Here is a 20,588-nt window from a genome sequence, read left to right as displayed (position 1 = left end):
GGTTGTGTTGGCTGAAAACCAGAATTGTCTCCCTCAGTGATTACAACTAGATGTAGAATTAGTTTTGTATGCGCACCACTCTATTGCTTTTCCCCCTTAAACTTCTATTCCTTCTTACTGGGGGAAGGAGAGCTCCCTTACAGATGGTGTACGTTAGGGTTTACCGAACCAGGCACCCACACCCTATTTAGCTTTAGACCTATACTCTGTTTACAGGATGGGCAATCAGCAGCTGAAAACTAACTGAATTTGGAATTAAACTTTTCTCCCTCTACCTAGCTCCTTTAAGCAACTAGTCACTCCCTGGTTCTTGTATCCACATGGTGAGTTGTTCATTAATAGAACCTTTAGCAGCAAGGCTGGGGGAAGCTGTTTGTACTTGCCAAAGGCCATTCTCCATGAACGTAGCTGGGAATAGGTGACCCCCAATTTAGAATGGGGGTGTGTATAATTCTCTTAAGAACTTGGCTGAAGTTTCATCATAGTTATAACTACCATTTATTGTGTCTCTAACATGCCAGCAGTTTTTACAAACATTAATTTTTGTGGCTCGAGAAACAACCCTGCAAGGTAGGAGGCAGCATCCTTGTTCTTACGGATGCAGAATCTGAGATTCAGCAAGGCTAAGAAGCTTGTACAAGGTAAAGTGGCTGGCAAAGAGCAGAGGATTCAAACCCAGGTCAATCTGGCCACAAAGTGATCACACTGCCCTGCTGCCCATTGGATAATGGGTAGGCTCCAGCCTTGCCTAAGAAAACATTTTGCTAGTTTTTGAGAATGAATGGGTAAGGAGCTGGAACAAAATATGCCTGAATATCTGACACTTTATACCATGGTGTCTAGTGTTTTTGAATATTAAGTTTTCTAGATTGAGGTTATCACAACTCTTGCCCTTGTCTTCCTTTTTATTACTTCTAGAGTAATTGTAGGTTTAACATCTTCTATCATGTTAAAAACAAAGTTATTTTTCTGATTAAAAAATATCTGTTTATGTAGAAAATACAGATGTACAAAGAGGACAAGTCTCAAACTATATACCAGCTTCTGGTTAAGAATGTGTGTACGGGAGCTAGACTTGCAAGGGTATGTATCCCTGCTCTGCAATTTATAATTTGTATGACTTTGGACTAGTCACTTCTGTGCCCGTTTCCCATCTGTGAAGTTGGAAATATCCTACTTTATTAGGTTAACATCAAATGAGTTAAGAGCTGCAAAGCCCCCAAAGTGACTGAGATGTTTAGTATTTTAATAAACTTCTGGTCTTCCTCTCTGATCTGTGTATACATGTGTAAATATACATGTTAGTATGCATATAAGCCAAAATGAAATATTTTTCAAACCAGCTGCTTTTCGTATAATTATATCGTGATCATCTTTCCTAACCTCTAAATAACCTTCTCCATTACCTGACAACTGCCTAAAACCCCATGATGTGCTGGCGTGAATGGAACTGAATCCTTGTTACTGGGCATGTAGATTTCCAGTTTTGCACTAACATAATGCATCTTAAAACAAATTTGAGTAGTTGTTGTGCCATGAATGGTATCTGGGTGACAGGAACTTAAAGCTCTTTTCAGAGCACACCTAATCCTCCCTCCCCTAGTCTAAATGAAAATAAGGATCAGGAAGTACTCCCTTCGGAGCTCAGAACCTGCCTTAATTCTGAGGCAGCACTGTGAACTTTTCATGTGTCAGCCCTAAGTGGGGAACTCACTCTGGCTCTCCCCTCTCCCTGCCTTCAAATCTAGAAAAACCATGTTTCCACGTTTAATATCTGATGTCTCGGTTCCCAATAAATCACAAATCAGAAAGTTCTGTTGTTCCATTATTGCTATGTCTGAGGTGCCCCATAAGAAGCCTGTCCCTAAAAGGGCTTAGAGGTGAAGCCCTGCTCCCTGTTTCCCAGATTGGACTCCTAAATCCTGTCCTTCAGGATGGAATGCTGCAGTCCCTTTTATGCCATGCTGGGCACTGTACCTTTGCTGTTTCAGTTTTATGAGATTCTGATGACATGCTTATTTGACTTTATTGACATAGAACCCTCCTGCTGGTCTCAGATTGGTAGAAATCATTGACTAGTCCCCTCTTAACTTCCCCCCCCGCCCCCCGCCCTGCCAACGCCTGCACCGTTTTCCACTACTAGCAAATCAATAGGTCATGTTTGATGACCCTACTCTTGCCTGTCCACTTTCAGGTGTATTATATATGCAGACTCAAGGGATGTACTTGTCCATTGCATCTGAGCTCCAAACAGGCAAGAATGATGGGCAGAAGTGATTTGGGGTCAGTAGTCATGGAGTATACCTCTTAAAAGGTTTACAGCTTTAATGAGATTTTTCTCCTACTGTCTTAGACAAGAAATCTCCAAATGTTGGAAACTTGGTGCTTTAAACAGTATACATTCTAAAGGAATTCAACTGCATTTCAGGACCTGTTGACTGACCAACCTCAGACATAGCCATATCCTAAGACATTAAAGGAAACGGCTTGATGTTCCAATTTAGGGAGCGTATCATCATCTCTCAGAAAGAGTCTAATATGGTGATGAGTCTGCCAAAATTACAGAGGGGCTAGCATGTCTTTGGGGTGTGCTGGAATGGCATCAGGACTTAAGAGGAAAAAATGTGTGTATTACACGCTTGTAAAACTCAAAGCATCAGTTACTCTCTGCAGTATTTTCCGAAGTGCTTTTTCATTAGTTTCCTTCTAACACCCTCCCTGTGAGAAAGGTTAAGTAGCCTTACCCTTCTTCCACTCATGAGGACACTGGAACAATGAGAGGTTAATTGACTTGCTTTGGGCTCTCTACAGTGAGGCTGACCCAGCTGGAATTTCCAACTTCCGCTGCCTGGAACTCCAGCTTACCATTCCAAAGGCTCTGTAGAACCAGGGCCACCTCAGAGAAGGCCTCCACAGAGGGAGGAAGAGCTCCCAGCCAAGGAAGGGGCATCTTGCTCAGCCATGTTCTTGCTGTTTGGGGATTGCTGAGGCAGAGAGCTAGTCTCTTCAAAGTTACAGTCCAAGATCCTCGACCTAGAAACTGTTTGGCTGCCTGGAGCTAAGCTGTAGGAGTGATGGATGGCAGAAATAAATTATTTTTGGCTCAACTGCTCAGTCTTGGCAGGGGGCCCTTTAAATTTGAAATGTTATCCTGACATCTACTAAAGGTTTAGGAATCCGATGTCATTTTCTCCCTATGATTCACATGTTGGCCTTTTCTGTACAGGGGTTACCAATTATCTCTGGTGTATGTTCCTGTTAAGGGTTCTCTACAATTGGGATACGGTAAAATACGTAATTAGGATGATAGAGATGGCTTCTAATATAGAGGGTCCCCTGTACCTCTTCTTCTTGGCCCCACCAGGCCTACTTGAATCATCTTGGCTCACTCCTCCCTGCAAAGCAGATCCTTATTACAAAAGCCAGGTTGGTGGTGCTGTTGGTGACATGGTCTTAGACAAGAAGTTACTGTACTTGATGCTTCTCTTATTCTTGTGTCTTGATGTACTTTTCCTCTGGCTCCTTAAATTAGCCAAAATACTTGCACGATAACCAAAATACTTGCAAGGTTGCTGTGGGCTGGAGGAGAGCAAGCTTAATAAGAGTATGAAAAGCATGCAACTTTGAGGCAGCACAATTGCTTAATCCCCACTCTACTGCTTATAAGTTAGGTAGCCTTGGGCTAGTGGCCTCTTCTTTTTGAGTTTCGAGTTTTCTCAGCTGTAAAAATGGGAACATCTAGTTCACTGTTAAACTGTAAAACCACACTAATAGACATCTATATCATAGCCAGAAGATCAAGATTTGGTCCAGTGAGAGTTGGCATCCAACCTCATAGTGAGGTTGTCACTGTTCTTCTGCCACCCAGTCCACCCTCCTTTGCACTCACTTGTTTACTTTAAAATGTGGAGTGAAGTGGAGGTTTGCCATCTGGGGCTTGGAACTCCATACATTTTATTAGACTTGGAAATTAAGGCTAGACGTTGTGAGGGGATGAGACCAGACTGACGTGACCTTTCTTTGTGTTTTTCTGGAGCAGGGATTCCTGGTCACCTCCCTTGCTCTTTTCTTCCTGGATGAAACAAGAAGATAATCAGGGTGTCTGTGCACACCAGGACTCAGAAGACAAAGGGATGGGTTCTGATTTTGAGGACTCTGAGGACAGGGAAGGGGACCCAGAAGAAAGAGAAATGGGCTCTAATCCAAAGGACACAAACAAGAGAGAAGGCCATCTGGAGCCGGAGATGGGCTCCAACCCACAGGACTCAAGGCACAGGGAAGCAGTGCCTGACATCTGCACAGGTGAGGAGAAAGCTGGGATTTCTATGCAAGCTGCCAAATTTACACTTACTTCTAGCTCCTCTAGAATCATAACTAGGGACAGCATTCTCTGTAAGGGAGTTCCATAGAGGGGACCATTAAGCAGGATTCTGTACTGACTTGCCTTTCTTGTGTTAGCCTGAAGAGCATCCTTTTCTTCAGCCCAGTCTGAGGTGAGCTGTGAAGAGGCTCACTCACTGGCGCGGTACTTCACAGTGTAGAGAATGCTGCTATAAATTAACCCCTGGAACAACACTACAATAGAATTACCCAGCTAGTATTAGAATCTACCTCACAGGGTTATTGGGAGGGTTAAATGAGTTGCTACATATAGAGTTACTAAGCACAGTACTGTGCAAATAGGAAGTATCCAGATGTTTACAGTTACGTCCTCATCTCCCTTTGCAGATAAGTCATCTCATTGGTAAGTGACCTGCCTAGGTTCATGTGGCTAACTCCCAAAGTGCCCATGGCCTCTGCTAAATGCCTTACTCTTACTGACCTGAAAGAGTGAATGCCGGGCCTCTATCCACCTCCTTGTTTCTGTCTTTGGGCATTCATTACTTTATCCTGCTCAGTGCATGCTCTGGGGACAGAAATGAGCTAAAATACTTTATGGCCAGGACTGTGAGAGGTTACATTCCTTCCCCTGTGACACAGTCCCAGACTCCCTGCTGCCCTCCTCCGCAGTGCACACAAGCATGTGGAGGAGGGCACATGTGAGGCCTTTCACATCTCAGCAACTTCCCTCTGCTTGGGGATACGCAGCCAGAGACCAACAGGTGTGTGTCCCGGACCAGCCTCTAACCTGGGCTCACCAGCTCTACGCTCTGTGATCTCTTTTTCTATTCCTCACTACTATCCCCCTCCCCCGACCCATAGCAAAGTCCTGAAGGTGAGTTCAGTTTTTTGTTCCATCATAAGCTGTTTCAGACTGACCAAATGTACTTTAAAAATTAGTCCTGGGGGCTGGGCGTGGTGGCTCATGCCCGTAATCCCAGCACTTTGGGAGCCGAGGTGGGCAGAAAACGAGGTCACGAGATCGAGACCAGCCTGACCAACATGGTGAAACCCCATGTCTACTAAAAATACAAAAGTTAGCTGGGCATGGTGGCATGAGCCTGTAATCCCAGCTACTCAGGAGGCTGAGGCAGGAGAATCGCTTGAACCCAGGAGGCGGAGGTTGCAGTGAGCCAAGATTGCGCCACTGCACTCCAGCCTGGATGACAGAGCAAGACTCCGTCTCAAAAATAAAAAGAAAAAAAGAAAAAATTAGTCCAGGGCCTGGTGAGGCCAAGTGGTCTTTCTCAGGTTGGCAGACTGTTCTTGTCTTTTGAGACTAGAATCTTAAAAGGAATTGGTAGCTCTTGGAGTGAGTAAACCCTTTCTCCTGAGATCTTAGGGAGTGTCCCACCTGGCACAGACTTGAATATCCCGAACACAGGCAGTCAGGCCTTCAGATGGCTCTGCTAGGCAGTGCCTCGGGTCCAGCTAGTGGGGCCTGGGCCCGAGGAGGCTGCCTGAAGAACTGGTGGGCAGAGGGGGCAATGAGTGCACTCTCCTTTAGGCCTTTCCCTGGAGGATCCAGTTGAGAGACGCTAGACTCTCAGGGGTCCTTGGAGGGGCAGGGATCCAGAGTGCCTGAGAGAGGGAATCACAGTTTTATTACTGAGGTTTCCTCTGGGCCTATCTTTTGAATGCCAAGTATAGTAATTCCCCACTGCGACCTTCTTCTGTTGCAGAAGGGCAGCTGAGTGAGGAAGAAGGCGTTTCTGTCCGTGGGGAAGAGGATGACCAATCTGGTGTAGCTGACATGGCGATGTTCCCAGGACTGTCTGAGTCTGACAGCATATCCCGGAGCCTCCGGGAGGACGACGACGAGAGTGCTGGGGAGAACCGGCTGGAGGAGGAAGAGGAGCAGCCGGCCCCTCCCGTACTTCCCTGGAGGCGACATCTCTCCCTGGGGAGTCGGCACCGAGGTGACAAGTCCGCCCACCGCCGCTTCCACCGGCTCCACCACCCCATGGCCGTGGACCTCGGGGAGCTGGATAGCCTGGTGGCCAGCATCATGGACGCGCCCACCATCTGCCCCGACTGCGGGGAGAGCTTCAGTCCCGGCGCCGCCTTCCTGCAGCACCAGCGCATTCACCGCCTGGCTGAGGCCGCTGCCGCCGCCAGCCTGGAGCCCTTCGGCCTGGCGGGGGAGTGCGACGCGATGGTGGGCATGATGGGGGTGGGTGTGGCGGGGGGCTTCGGGGCCGGGCCCCCGCTGGCCCGGCCCCCGCGCGAAAAGCCCTTCCGATGCGGGGAGTGCGGCAAGGGCTTCAGCCGCAACACCTACCTGACCAACCACCTGCGCCTGCACACGGGCGAGCGGCCCAACCTGTGCGCCGACTGCGGCAAGAGCTTCAGCTGGCGCGCCGACCTGCTCAAGCACCGGCGCCTGCACACGGGCGAGAAGCCCTACCCGTGCCCCGAGTGCGGCGAGGCCTTCAGCCTCAGCTCGCATCTGCTGAGCCACCGGCGCGCGCACGCGGCGGCTAGCGGCGCGGGGGCGGCGGCGCTGCGGCCCTTCGCCTGCGGGGAGTGCGGCAAGGGCTTCGTGCGCCGTTCGCACCTGGCCAACCACCAGCGCATCCACACGGGCGAGAAGCCGCACGGCTGTGGCGAGTGCGGCAAGCGCTTCAGCTGGCGCTCGGACTTGGTGAAGCACCAGCGCGTGCACACGGGCGAGAAGCCCTACATGTGCTCCGAGTGCGGCGAGACCTTCAGCGTCAGCTCGCACCTCTTCACGCACAAGCGCACGCACTCGGGTGAGCGGCCCTACGTGTGCCGCGAGTGCGGGAAGGGCTTCGGGCGTAACTCGCACCTGGTGAACCACCTGCGCGTGCACACCGGCGAGAAGCCCTTCCGCTGCGGCCAGTGCGAGAAGCGCTTCAGCGACTTCTCCACGCTCACCCAGCACCAGCGCACGCACACGGGCGAGAAGCCCTACACGTGCATCGAGTGCGGCAAGAGCTTTATCCAGAGCTCCCACCTGATCCGCCACCGCCGCATCCACACGGGCAACAAGCCGCACAAGTGTGCGGGCTGCGGCAAAGGCTTCCGCTACAAAACGCACCTCGCGCAGCACCAGAAGCTGCACCTGTGCTAGGGGCGGGGTCCGAGGGAGGCTGCCTTCTGGGGAGCCTGTGGGGGGTAGATATCCTGGGACGGACCCAGGGGAAGGAAGTGGGGAAGGGGCGGGAGGGACAATCTGAGAGTGACTGGGGAGCCTTTGGTGTTTGGGGTTTCCTGAAGTGGGAGGAATGTTGAGTAAGTTGTTCTTTCCCGGTGCTATACTTGCCTCCTCTCCATGGAAGAATTGTTCAGGAGATGCGCTTGGGGTGATGACTTCCTTAAATACACGCTGTAGGGGGTGAAGAGCTTGGAGGACCAGGCGCTTTGAGGACCCTGAGGAAGGGCAGTTCGTGGTCTGGGGTGGGAACAGGATGGCGGGCAATAGACTAGGGTAGGCCGCGGTGGCCTGTAGAAGTCTGCGGGGAGAGGGTTTAAATGAGGGTTATGGGGCGAAATATAACCAAGTATAAGTGATTCTATCTGGGTCCCATCAAGAGTTTGCACGATCTCCACACATCACCTGTTGTCTCACAAAAAGTAGGGGAACCTTGTCAGTCACATAGGAAAGGATATTTAATGTACTTTTCCTTTCTCTGAGCCACAGTTAGCTGCTATTTTGAGGCATCCAAGGGAAAGTGGGCTGAAAAACGCCACACTCTCATTTCAAGGGGCAATGTCTGGGGTTTAGAAATTCATTTATAACTGGTTCTCAGATGTGGGAAATCCTGATTCTGTCCCGGGTTCTTTGCTACTTCCTTGAAAATACTCTAGCTTCATGCTGGGTCAAGGTGGTTTACCTGGATGACCCTCCTCCCCCGCCCTCGCCCCATCCCAGGTGTGTGCCACACCCAGTATTTCTTTCAGGTCTCAACTGTGGTGTTTTTAAGTGCAGGGAAAAGGAACAATCACAGCTATGTGTGACTTTCCTTTTCCCACCTCACCTTGATGTAGGTGTTTCAAGTGAACTTTAGACCAACTGTTGCCCAGTGACCTGCTAAAAAGTCAACTAGCTCAGAGTTTTGCTGGCCTTTATGTGAGAAATCCAGGAAAGTGTTCGCTTTGTTGGGATGCAAGACTCCTTGTACTCATTTGCCTTCACTTTGCATTTGTTAGTGACCTCCACTAACCCCCACTTCCATGCATATTGACGAGGGATCTACTCTAAGTAAGAATGTCTTTTTCCTGCACGTGGAGGCACAGTAGAAATCTCAAGGCTTTACCCAGGAGAGCCCAGTCAGGGAGAGGTGTAAATGCAAAATTGCCAAATAGCACAAACAATGAATGTTTTCTGGTTGTTATATAGATGTCAAAATAGCACTTTGATATTTGCAAAGTGCTTTATGCTTTTTAATAATTGTTAGTTGTTTCTCACATCATTGTGAGTTAGATCAGTATTATGACCCCTGTCTTAGGGAAGGCCTGGGAACAGGAGTGTGCAGGCTGTCCTGAAGAGAGGCTGAGGACAGTGTGAATAATTGTAGCCTGACCTTTTGCATTCTCCAGCTCAGCTGCTAGGAAGACTTACTTGTCATGATTTATATAATAAAATAAGGACACTGAAAATTCTTATGCTTGATGAAAAACTTAGGGCTAGCCTAGAAGGGCCAAACTTGTCCTTATTGACAAAGCTGGTCTTTGTCGCCTAATTAGGGTATCCTAGCTATGTTCCATTTCTAGTAAGGGGCTGTAGTTAGATGACTCTTGTATAGATTTCAGTTACTTATGCTGAAGATCCCTGTGCTAGGTTAGCCTTTAGAAGTTAGAGTTGTGGAAAGCAGTATTGTTTTCTTCACTAGTGATTGTTACCCTACACATTTCATGGAAGCATCTTCACAAAATATTGGACACAGTGGAAGGGAGAAAAAAAAGCTACGAGATTGTTTTTACACTTTTAGCAAAGTTTCTGTGGATGCTAGTAATTTATACTTGATCAATTGTATTCTAGTAAAGAACCTCTTTGGGGACTGTAGGAAAGCATGTTTTTGTGGTTATAAAAACACTTAAAAATCCTGATAATTCTGGGCTTGTATAATGCCTGTTGATCTTGCCCTCTTAATCAGTTTATTGTTATTCACAAATGCAAATAGATTTTCAAACTATAGACAGTTTTGAAAGACAATAATTCTCGTTTTCTTCTAGTCAGGAGTAATACAAGCAAACAAGTGTCCATTTTGAATTCTGACTTGTAATCTGAATACTAAGCATATTAGACCCACCTGAAAATAATATAGCCAATTTCTAGGTAATCTTACTGCTTTGTGGGTTTCTTTCCATGTACATCTACCTCTTCCAGCTGTTTTAAGTTTTCTCAAGTCTGTGCCTATGAAATCTCATCCAACTTTTGATTATTCATGGATTGATTATCCGCTTTATTGTTTTTTGCTGCCATTGCTATGCCTGGTCTCATTTTCATCAAATATACTACATATCAGCAACTTTAGAGAATGAGTTCAACAGGGAGTGGAGAGTGAAGCTAATGTAAAATAGCTTAGTGGCAGTGGGAATCTTTGGACTTCGTTTACCTCTTTCATTATTTCTATTACCATGGATAAGAGAGTCAGCTGCTACGTTGATATCCCTTCTATGAGCACATTCTTAGCAGAAGAAAACAATCCAACTACCAACACCTGACTCTATTGGTGCATTTAAAATGTGATTCCATTTTTTCTTACAATTCTTCAGGGAACTTACCTGCATTAAGTGAGGTTAAATGCATTCAGGAGGTTGTTTCTTCTATCTAGTTTTAGAATAATATTTCTTCAGCAAACTCTGTTAACTGCGATTCACCCTTGAAAATGTTAGTCTGAGGACTTTTTCCACCAACTCATTAATGATGGTGGAAGCAAGTGTATTATTTGTTTCCTGGAGAATTTGGTGAAGAGCAGTCTTCCTGTGCTGCCCTTTACTAAGCAAAACCTGAAGCAGTTAAAATAGGCTAAATGGTTTTGATTAAATCTTGAGCTCCGAGTTGGAAGGAGAAAATGAGAAGTTCACCCCTTGAGCCATGTGGTCTCTTTACAATCAAGAGACTGTACATATGTGAAAAAATACAAATTAAGGACCTGTGTTCATAGACAATCTAAACTGTGTTTCTGAAGTTTGTGCACATTTTTCTTCACTGTAATGTTATTTTACAGCTGTTTGTTAAAATAGTGAATAATTTAATGATCCTAAAAGTAACAGGTTTCGTGTGAGTGTGCTTGTATACGTGAGAATTGCCTTATTTTCAGGTTGTTTTATTTAATGATGGTTCCTTGGACAGCATTCTGGTGTTCAGCAACCAATATGGAATATTTGTCATTAAATCCATATCAGTCTTTTACCATGTCATTCTTCTTTGCCACACATTAAATGTCACTCAGCTCTATCTATGGAAGCTATGTTCTTGTAGAACAAGGGTTGACAAACTACCAAACCTGCCCTGCATATTTTTGTACATAAAGTTGCATCAGAATACAGTCATACCCATACAGGCACATTTGCATATTATCTGTGCTACTTCACCCTGAATTTGCTGTGAGTGGGCCTCTGCCCACATTCCAATTAGAAAAACTATACCTGGTCAACCTGGAATTCTTGAGGTTTGATTAGTTTAAGCTACAGATTTTTTTAACCTTGCAGAGCTTTTTGGATTGTTTGCCTTTTAAATGAAGAGAGCAATTAATTGGAGTGAGGCCTAAGTTCCTGCAGTTTTATAGAAACTCCCCAGGCGATTTTAATGAGCAAACGGTTGAAAACTCTGTAGGACCAATTAGAGACCCCCCATTCTTTCTTGGGAATTACAGTAAGTATAATAGTACATAAGGCTCAAATCCTCTCCTCCGCTGGGGGATATGGAGGCAAAGGGCAGTGCAAGGTGCATCAGGCTTTGTCTGCTCCTGGTAGGCCACCTTTCACACAACTGCTCCAAATAGTGAAGACAATATCATAAGTAAGAGCCAGGAAAAGTGCCTATCTTGGCTGTCCATCAGATGACAATGGAATAGGTGTGGAAGGCTGCTGCTGGCCTTCGCCGTCTTCACCACTCACAGTCAGCCTTCCTCCGCTTCTCTCAGATCTTTATTCCCCCAACTCAGCTCACAACAAAGCAAAACCCCAGGCATGACTCCTTTTCTCAGCTGCCCTTGGCATTCACATAATTTCCGTTCTCTCTGCCCCTGGTGGGAGGGGAGGAGCACACCTGGCCAGTCTCCAGCATGAATTGCCTAGTGCTTGCTCCTCTGTCTCCCTATCACAGCCGCTAGTACCTTGCAGATTGTAGTTTTCTGCTGCTAGACTGGTTTCAAGGTCATCTCTGCTAACCCAAAGCACATTCCAATGGGTTTCAATTTCTTGCTGCTCCTGTGGGATCCAGGGCACTGTTCACAATGCTGTCTGCATCCAGCTGGCGCCCTGTCTCATTCCAGCAGCTGGGAATGCTCAGCTTTGGAAGCCAATGAGGTGGGTGGCAAGGTGTTCCATATACCATGTTGCCCTGTGTTTTTAAGAAGGTTGAAAAAGGTGTCAGTGTAAGTGCAATGTTTAAGTTGGCATTCCCACACATATATTTGAAGGATTTCCAACCTGAGTAAAAGAATTGCCAGACGCCAGTTCCTGGAGACCAGGGATTCACTGGAAGCAGTTCTGTGCATTCTTTTTATCCACTGAAGACACGCCACTGAGATGCTTTTCTGAAAGCATCAAGGGCTGAAGTAGGGAGTGGTTCTGCCTGGGTGTTCTGATACCATCTGTGTATGACTGGCCTTCCCCAGGCCCCAAGGCTGTGACTCATTAAGAGCAGAGCCCCTGAGAAGTTCACCCCTCAGCTGAGTGGGCAAGTGCCAGGCATAGTGCTCAGTGCTAGAGAGACAGATATGAGAGAGAGATGCTTGCACATTCCAACACCATTTAAAGGCGAAGGTGAAGGCCTGTTTCGTTTCCTGCCTGCTCTACCTGCTTGAGTGAATTATTTTGCCAACTATAAGTATGACTTTAAGGACTTGGCCTCTGGGGCTGCAGGGTGTGGGAAGTGGACAGGGGGAACTTCATATCAAGGCTTCACATGTTAAGCTAGGGCAAGATGGTACATTCAGCAAAGGCTCAGCATTAAGCAGATTCTCTGCCAAGGACTCTGCAACTATAAGTCAGAGTCCCCACCACTGTTGCAAATCAGGCAATGCCCACTTTAGCTGGCTTTGTTGGGTGAGGGAAGGGACAGTGTGTGACCTTGGAAAAGCTAGTTCACTTTGTCAAGGGGCTGGAAAAGGATCTGGCTAGACATTTCTCTTGTCAAGTATAGCATTAGCGAATGTCTGAAATGAGGGTCAGTCACTTCAAGGTTTTAGCTGAAGTAGCTCTGCCGATTTCTGTGTCGAAGTTAATAGAGTTGGTAGAAATCACAGACATGACTTCACAGCCTGAGATTCACTGGACTGACACAGCCACCGTTGAGTGTTGCTGCAGCCTAGACCAAGCCCTATAGGTATTCTTGATCTTGCTCTCATCTGTGCAGTGGAAAGATGCAGGTATGAGGTGTGGGGAAATCAAACCAAATGACAAACATGAAGGCTCTTGTAAGATTCAGGGGCTTGTGTGAATGTTAGGAAGCAAGGTGGTTACCAGGCGGTTGTGCCCAGTGCTGCAGAGAAGGGGCTGCTGAGGGACATCCTAAAGTCTTGTATCATAGCTCCTGGGAGCCTAGAAGGAGGAGAGAGGCAGTTGCTGTGCATATGGACTCTGTCCTCTGGGATTTCCAGCTCCTGGGGCAGGGTGATGAGGGAGTGAAAAGCCATGGCCTCCCTTTCTTGAGAACAGGAAGAAAGAAGGAACTAGTTCTGCTTCTCCTTTGAGGGTGTGCTGTGCATGGAGTGTGCAGGGCAGAGCTTTGGCATTAACGGGCAGTGGACTTGAGCAAGGCATGACTTTTCTGGGTTTCTGATTCCTTTTCAGTAGGCACTGTCTCTATTGGTCCTGCCCATTTTAATTTCTAGTGATTGTCAAAGAATTTTAAAACGTTCTTGGGAAACATCTATAGCTTAATGCCAAAACAAAAGGCCGTATTAAAGTCAGCATTAAGTTCTGCAGTTCGGTGGTCATCAGATATCAAGGAGGGAGGGAATCAGTTCCTACTTGGCCCCACTTCTTGACCCTTCACAACCCTATGAAAGGTATGATGCCCCTTTCCCACTGAGGTGCCAGGTGCCACTAGAGCCAGGGAAGGGCTGGGAAACCACTTTCTCAAATGGCTTTGGCTTCACACAAACAAATAAGCACATGGAGGCTTGTGTTATTATGAAGTTTAGCTGCAGAAGTGTGCAGGTGCCAGAGGATGCAAATCATCTTACACTTTTATAGCCCAACGTCACTGGCAACAGACCTTAGAAATGAGCCATAGCCTTCATTTTGCAGGAAAGGAAACAGACGCAAGAAGGTAAAAAGATTTGCTTAACTTCGACGGCAAAATTGAAATGAGAACCCAGGATTTTCACTCTTCACTCTTATTGCAAAAATATTCTTCTTCTAAAACAAAAGAATACTCGTTTTTTGCCCTCCTTGACCCCTTTGCTTAGTTTCTCTCACCCCCAACTACTTTTATTTCTATACCATGAAGCACCTGCCTGTCTCCATTTATGCAGCACCTACGTCCACAAGCTGATGTTCAGATGGGAGGTTGAGCTGTATGAGCCAGACAAATGGATTAGATAGCTGACTTATGGTTAAACCTGCCCTCTGCCCTCTTTCTAAATGTCTCTCATCCCAGTTTCCCCGCCCCACCCCCACTTTATGAATATGTTGGTAGGGCAACCTCCTAGTTCTATGCCTTCACCCCCCTTTTCATCTTAAAAGTAGCAAATCCGGGGTCACTATTACAGATGGTGGTCTAGGTGAACATTGAGAAAGCCATCTCACTTCCCAGGCCTCAGTTTCCTCATCAGTAAAATGAAAGAAGGAAAGGAGCCCACAGTTAAAGCTGGAATAAAGGTCCCTAGATCCTTCTTTAACTTCAATTTAATAAAAATTTTAGAGATAAGGTCTTGACTGACGTTGAATTCCTGGATTCAAGTGATCTTCCCCCTCAGCCTCCCAGTAGCTGGGAATACAGGTGTGCCCCACCATGCCTGATGAAGCTTTCTTTGCTCTAAAATCTGAACTGCACGAAGACACCGATCTGCCCTGTAGGAGCCAGGGAGCTTTTTTCATGTACCCATGATAGGTCAGCAATAGGTGTTTTTCCCTGCTGCTGAAAGAAGTTCCCATAATCAGAATTCGCTGCATATTTTACAGGGATCAGTGCAAAATGAAATGTGGGGTCCCATGGCAGCCCCTTAAGCCAAGCACAGGCCCTGGGTGACCTCACCGGCCTTGTGCCCAGAGAGCTGCTCTGCTCAGAGCTACAACAGGGATTTGACAGACTCCAGCTGGTGCGGGAGGGAGTTAGGGCCAGGCTCATGAGAAGGGTATTCATACTTCAGTGGCCAGTATTCATGCTAAGATGACAATAGGCCCAGGGTCCATCTCACGCCCACCTCTCTGTCGCCAGTACCTGTTTTGGAAGAAGGGCTGACTGCATCAGTGCTGGTTCTTCCATTTCTTGAGGAAAGATTGCGCTGTTCAATAAGGAGCTTCAGGTTTCCAGAACAGATTACTGACTGTTTTGGAGTCTGCAACTGACCTCAGTGCTCCCTGCCTTTGGGGACAGAGTGGCTAAGCCACTTTCTTTTCATCCAGCCTTCCCTCTCCACTTCCTCATAATGAATCTCTTTCATGCCTCAGATCACCAACTCCATTCCCTGCTCATTACCATTGGGTGGGATCTTGGGCCAAGATAAAGAATAAGAACACCCCTCAAATTTCCACCAGAGTCCCCTGATGTCTTAAGAAGCACATGTAGACAGTGAGGTTGCGTGGTCCTCACTTGAATCAACTAAGAGTGGGAGATTCTCTTCTGAATTCAATTTTCAAAAGCAGATTTTCCTTTTTTTATAGTATAAAAATGCTCTGGGCCTTGCACCATTTCAGGTTTTGGATCTAATTCCCAGTCCATTTATAACCTTGGCAGCTGGGCTTCGCCTTCATCAGCCTTTCCCTTTCCCTGCTCGTGGGCCTCTCACAACCCCACTCTCTCTTTATATCACACAAATGAGTTTATTCTCAGCACCATACCCACTGTGTGGCTTATCTCTTTCCCAGCTCTCATCATGATGATCCAGCTTCTTCAGGTTCATCAACACCATGAAAATTCATCTTTGAATTCCTTCTTGCTTTGTCATTCAAAGCATTCTGCTCCCTGACTCTCCATCCCTCCTGTCTCCATCCTAGCAGTTGAGTTTGCTTGTGTTTCATCCTTCCATCCATCAGCCCATGTGTCTATTTTGTGTCAGTCACTGGGGACAGAGAGATGACATGGTGAGTTACTGTCCTCAGGACATGGCAGTGTAGGGGTGGGGAACAGGATATATAAATGAAAAATTAATGGCAGTGGTACTATGCACAAAGCATGGAGGCTATAAAAAGAGATGCTTTGGATGGTGAATAAGGAGTTAGGAAGGATGCACTGGCAGGAGAGCTTGGCACCCGCTAAGCAGAAGGAATGCAGTGCACTGGCCTGGGTGGATGTAAAAGCATGCTGCATGCAGGAAGCGCTGAGTTTGGAAAGTTGTTGAGACACAAAGTAGGAGAATCTGGGGACAGGGCAGGGACTGATGAGAATTAGTCTGGGGTGTTAGGCAGGGCCCAGGGCTTCAGAGACCCTCTATGTTATGCTAAGGCTCTCAGGCTCATCCTGACAGTCCTGGGGCTCCCCCTCGTGGTTGGTTTTAAGAGAGGGCGTGACATGGTGAGACTGGAGAGAACTCTGGCAACACTGCTGAGGATAGGTTTCATGAGTGACTCTCCAAGACAAGGAGGTCTTTTGGGGATATGAGTAGGAATGATGTTACCAGGGAGGAAGACGACACATTCAAGAGGTGTTGTGGAGGTAAAGTTAGTAGTGCTGAATGATAGGTGGGTGGAGTGGGGGCTGCCATCCAGGTTTCTGGCTTGAGAAAGTGTGTTCTTGGGAATTCTGTGCCCACACCCAGTCCTGTCTAAACTAGCGGCCATTCTGTCTCAGGCCTGCTGCAGTTGCCCCTGTATTCTGTTTTGTTACCAACACATAACTCAGGCCTTTATTTCTTACCTAGATTCTTGAAGTATCCTCTTCATCTCTTTCAGTCCATCCTACAACATGCTGCCAAGGTAATCTTCCAGGGGCAGCTGAACAATTCCCATTGCAGAGTGAATGATGTCCCAGCTTTTAGCATCACCATCAATATTCGTAGCTAGAGGAGACATTCTTTTCCCATAGAGTCCAATTTTTGAGAGAACATGAGGCATGTTGTATGTGTGAAGTAATTGAATGTCAAGTTGTCTTGTTTTTTTTGGAGACAGTGTCTCACTCTGTCACCCAGGCTGGAGTACAATAGCGCAATCTCGGCTCACTGAAACCTCAGCCTCCTGGATTCAAGCAATTCTCCTGCCTCAGCCTCTCAAGTAGCTGGGATTACAGGCGCCAACACCTTGCCTGGCTAATTTTTTGTATTTTTAGTAGAGACAGGCTTTCTCCATGTTGGCCAGGCTAGTCTCGAACTCCTGACCTCAGGTGATCCATCTGCCTCAGCTTCCCAAGGTGCTAGGATTACAGGCCTGAGCCACCATGCCTGGCCCAAGTCGTCTTTAATGGGGACACAGAACTCCTACTCTGAGGTCAATGAAAGAAGGAGGCAGGTCGTCTCCAGGGGTGGCCCTGAGTGATCCTGTTTGTGCCCATCATGTCTTTCCAGGTGTATCTTCCCTTTCTCCCGTGGCGTGGTGCTCTCTGGTCTGGTCTCATTGTTCCCTAAAAGTGACCCCTTTCCCACTTGGGTCTTTGCAGTCTCCATTGTCTCCACCTGGAATACTTTCCCTCACATTCCTGTCTGTTGAAACCCTACCCATCTGCTGATATTTAGCCCAAATGCAAGGACCCCATGAATCCCCTATGGGAATGGATCTCCCGGAAGCATTTTTCCTTTCTTATGGCACTCTTCATATTTACTGCGCACTGCACCTAACATGTCTCCTATTTTATCTCTTGTACTGGACCACTAGACTGGGAGCAGAAGTGGAAAATCAGAGGCCTTAATCCTGGGGCCAGCCTGTGAATGTGTTTTCTTAGTTTGCATATTTGTTCCCCACCAAATTTAATTTATTAACAAATTATAACCTATGTTAAACATACAGGAAAGCTGAGAATATGATATAATAATGTATATTTGGGACTTATCGCCAAGAATGAACAGATTTGCTGCTGACACCTCGCCACCCACTTTTTAAGACATAAATTATTGCACATACAGTTGGAACACTAGCCCACACATCCCTCTCCTGGAGCAGATCTTCACACTGCTTTTTCAAATTTAGAGTTAGTCACTAATATTTAGAAATCACGGGATTTCACATCATAAGAGTTGGCCTCTGGTCACTTTCCTGCCAGTTCTCACCAGTCCATCACAGGCTCTGAGGCCCACCCCGGCCCTTGGAATCTGCCTATCTAGTCTGTGGCTTAGTCTGGCACCCGAGCTCTCTCATCTGCCCTCTGTACATGCTTTCCAGAAGGGGAGGGGCCCCCTCATGCCTCCCCGTCCTCCTCTGCACCACTGCTCGGGCTGTGCCCACTGCTTGGACCGAGGAATTCAAGGCCTCATTCAAGCCCCACTGGCTCCTGTGGCTTTTCCCAGTGACTTCAGCTCAGCTCCATTCTCTGTAGTCATATACACCTAGCCCTTAAGCCGGTGGTTGAGCACTTGCCTGTGCATTTATTCAATCCTTTGTCAGGTACCGTGCAAAGCCACCCACCCAGGTGTAGAAAAAGGACTCAAAAATCCCGGCCAGGTCAGGCTTCCTTGTTCTTCCCTCTTAGCCTTTGCTGCCCCCGTGTGGTGCATCACGTGAGGTGCAGCGGGGCTTGGTGCAGGAGCTTTACCTGCTTGGCACCCTCAGGTGTAAGAAGGGATGGCAAATTTTGTTGGCCACAACAATGCGAGGTCTTTGTGCTTGTTCAGTTGAGACTGTTGACTCATCCGGCCTCCTCGTCTCTTCTTTGAACCCCCCTTGCTGCCCGTTGGAGATCTGTCATTTTCCTTCATTTCCCTGTGAAAATTGCCCTGGTGGTTTCGTAAGTGTAGGGTTTCACTAGGCTGAAAAACCAGGGGAAGGGCTCTTTTCCCTGATTCTACCACGCTCTGTTGATTCCCATGGTACTTGGCATTAACATATGGATCGTGCGCACGCCTTACAAGAGCTGGAGAGATGCTGGCTCTTGCATTTTGTGAAGCAGCTGGAGAAGGAGGGGTGTTGCATTTTTCACCTAACCCCACTGCCTGGGGCCACTCCCCGCTGATGCTAGTGCTGATCATCTGTTCCTTGGGGTTTTGAAGGTGGTGGAAACCTGTTCATCTGGGCCAGAATGTGGTTCCCTTTTCTCTTCAGAATGAACACTGAAACTAACTCCATTGTGGTAATCAAATTCAACTGATTAATGATCTGTAAATTTCCTGTGTAAGAAAGAAGTCATTTTGATGTTGGATGTGACTCTCATCATGGCTGTGATACACAAAGGTCCAGAGGGAGACAGCTTCCATCCCCTCACTCTGGACCCATAGCAACCTCCTCACCTGCTTCATTTCAACTCTGTCCCTGATGCCCCGATAGTATTTCTTTTGACTGTTTTCATTGATTGGTTAATGACTATGTCATCACTGAAGTCCCCAAACTTGTCTTGATTGGCCTCCTCTCTTCAGGGAAATTGAGAAGAATGAGAGAACCAGTGATTAAAGAGGAGATGGAGGGAAGAAAGAGCCTAAGGATATGGAAGAATAAAGGAAGAAAGTATGTGATTTAAAGAAGAGGAGAAAGGAGAGAGAGAGGCAGTTAAATCTGGGGATGTGGGATAGTAGACTTCTAATTTTGGGCTGAGTAGAAGGTATATTTTGGGAGAAGTTCACACTTGTTTTCTTTACTTGCCCAGGAACCCATGATGTGGCTCATTGTGTGATTTGAAAGGGTGAAATGCAGGGTTATGTATGATCAGAATGGCCAACACACATATAGCCAGGAGTGTTCTAGAGACCTTCTAGGAAATTGGCTCCGAAGCTGGTAGAGGCTGAATGCATTTTTGATTCTCTCAGCCCTGCTCAGGGCCATTAGGAAAGGCATGCAAACTCTTTCAGATGCCTCTCAGGGATTCTCCTGGGTTCTAGAGAATCCCTTGCATGCGACTGGGCAAGAAAGAGATAACCCAAAAAAGCTGGGGTTCTCCCAAGTGTCAGCACCCCATGCTCCAGTGCTCTGCTATACCACTGACAAGATCAGTTCAGGCTGCATGATTCCATGGAAAGATAAGGACTTTCAAGGCCAACTCCCTTTTAGAAGGCCTAGCCATTAATCAGTTAGTATGACTGTGAACAAATTTCCTCACCGGTAAAATGGGAATAGTCACCCCCACGTGATAGGTTTCTGATGAGTATTCAGTGAGGGAATATATGTCATATGTAGGTCATGTTGTACATACCTGAAACATAGTAGTGCTTATTCAGTCTTCATCGCCCTTCCTGACCCTCCCACTACTCTGCCCACCCCCCATCCCCAGCTCCATGCTACTCTCCTAGGTAAAAGATGGTGACACCTGGAAATGAAAAGGAACGAGGAAAGTATGTATTAACAGAAACCACGCCTCCCTCCAGGTTAGGCATTAAAACATTTATTGCTCTTTACATTGAACTGCGTGAAGAAATAGGAGATTTAAAAGAAATGAAATGAAATCCTTTCTCATTTAAGAGGAGAAATGGAGCTCTAGTAGTTAAAAGTGACCCTCAAGTTAAAAGAGACCACAGGCCGGACACAGTGGCTCACACCTGTAATCCCAGCACTTTGGGAGGCTGAGGCAGGCAGATCACGAGGTCAGGAGATTGAGACCATCCTGGCTAACACGGTGAAACGCTGTCTCTACTAAAAATACAAAAAATTGGCTGGGCGTGGTGGCGGGCGCCTGTAGTCCCAGCTGCTCGGAGGGCTGAGGCAGGAGAATGGTGTGAATCTGGGAGGCGGAGCTTGCAGTGAGACGAGATTGTGCCACTGCACTCCAGCCTGGG

The 20,588-nt window shown here is 47.1% G+C and overlaps 1 protein-coding gene across 2 annotated transcripts in view; it reads left to right on the top strand.

The window, feature by feature from the left end:
- The window catches only part of ZNF697 (zinc finger protein 697), a 29,218-nt gene extending 18,459 nt beyond the window's left edge, over positions 1–10,759 (top strand). The window contains exons 1-3 of one of the 2 annotated variants that reach the window (XM_063624728.1): positions 1,063–1,083; positions 4,040–4,302; positions 6,063–10,759. In XM_063624728.1, coding sequence (XP_063480798.1) covers positions 4,077–4,302; positions 6,063–7,474 — 1,638 coding nt within the window. In that variant the 5' untranslated portion in view covers positions 1,063–1,083; positions 4,040–4,076 and the 3' untranslated portion in view covers positions 7,475–10,759. Of the gene's footprint in view, positions 1–1,062; positions 1,084–4,039; positions 4,303–6,062 lie in introns of those variants that run through there. The other variant, XM_063624727.1, reaches the window with a different exon arrangement.
- The last annotated feature ends 9,829 nt before the right edge of the window (positions 10,760–20,588 follow it).

This window comes from Symphalangus syndactylus, chromosome 12, assembly GCF_028878055.3.
Source record: "Symphalangus syndactylus isolate Jambi chromosome 12, NHGRI_mSymSyn1-v2.1_pri, whole genome shotgun sequence".
Taxonomy (NCBI): Eukaryota; Metazoa; Chordata; class Mammalia; order Primates; family Hylobatidae; genus Symphalangus; species Symphalangus syndactylus.
This window is presented reverse-complemented; position numbering and strand designations above follow the sequence as displayed.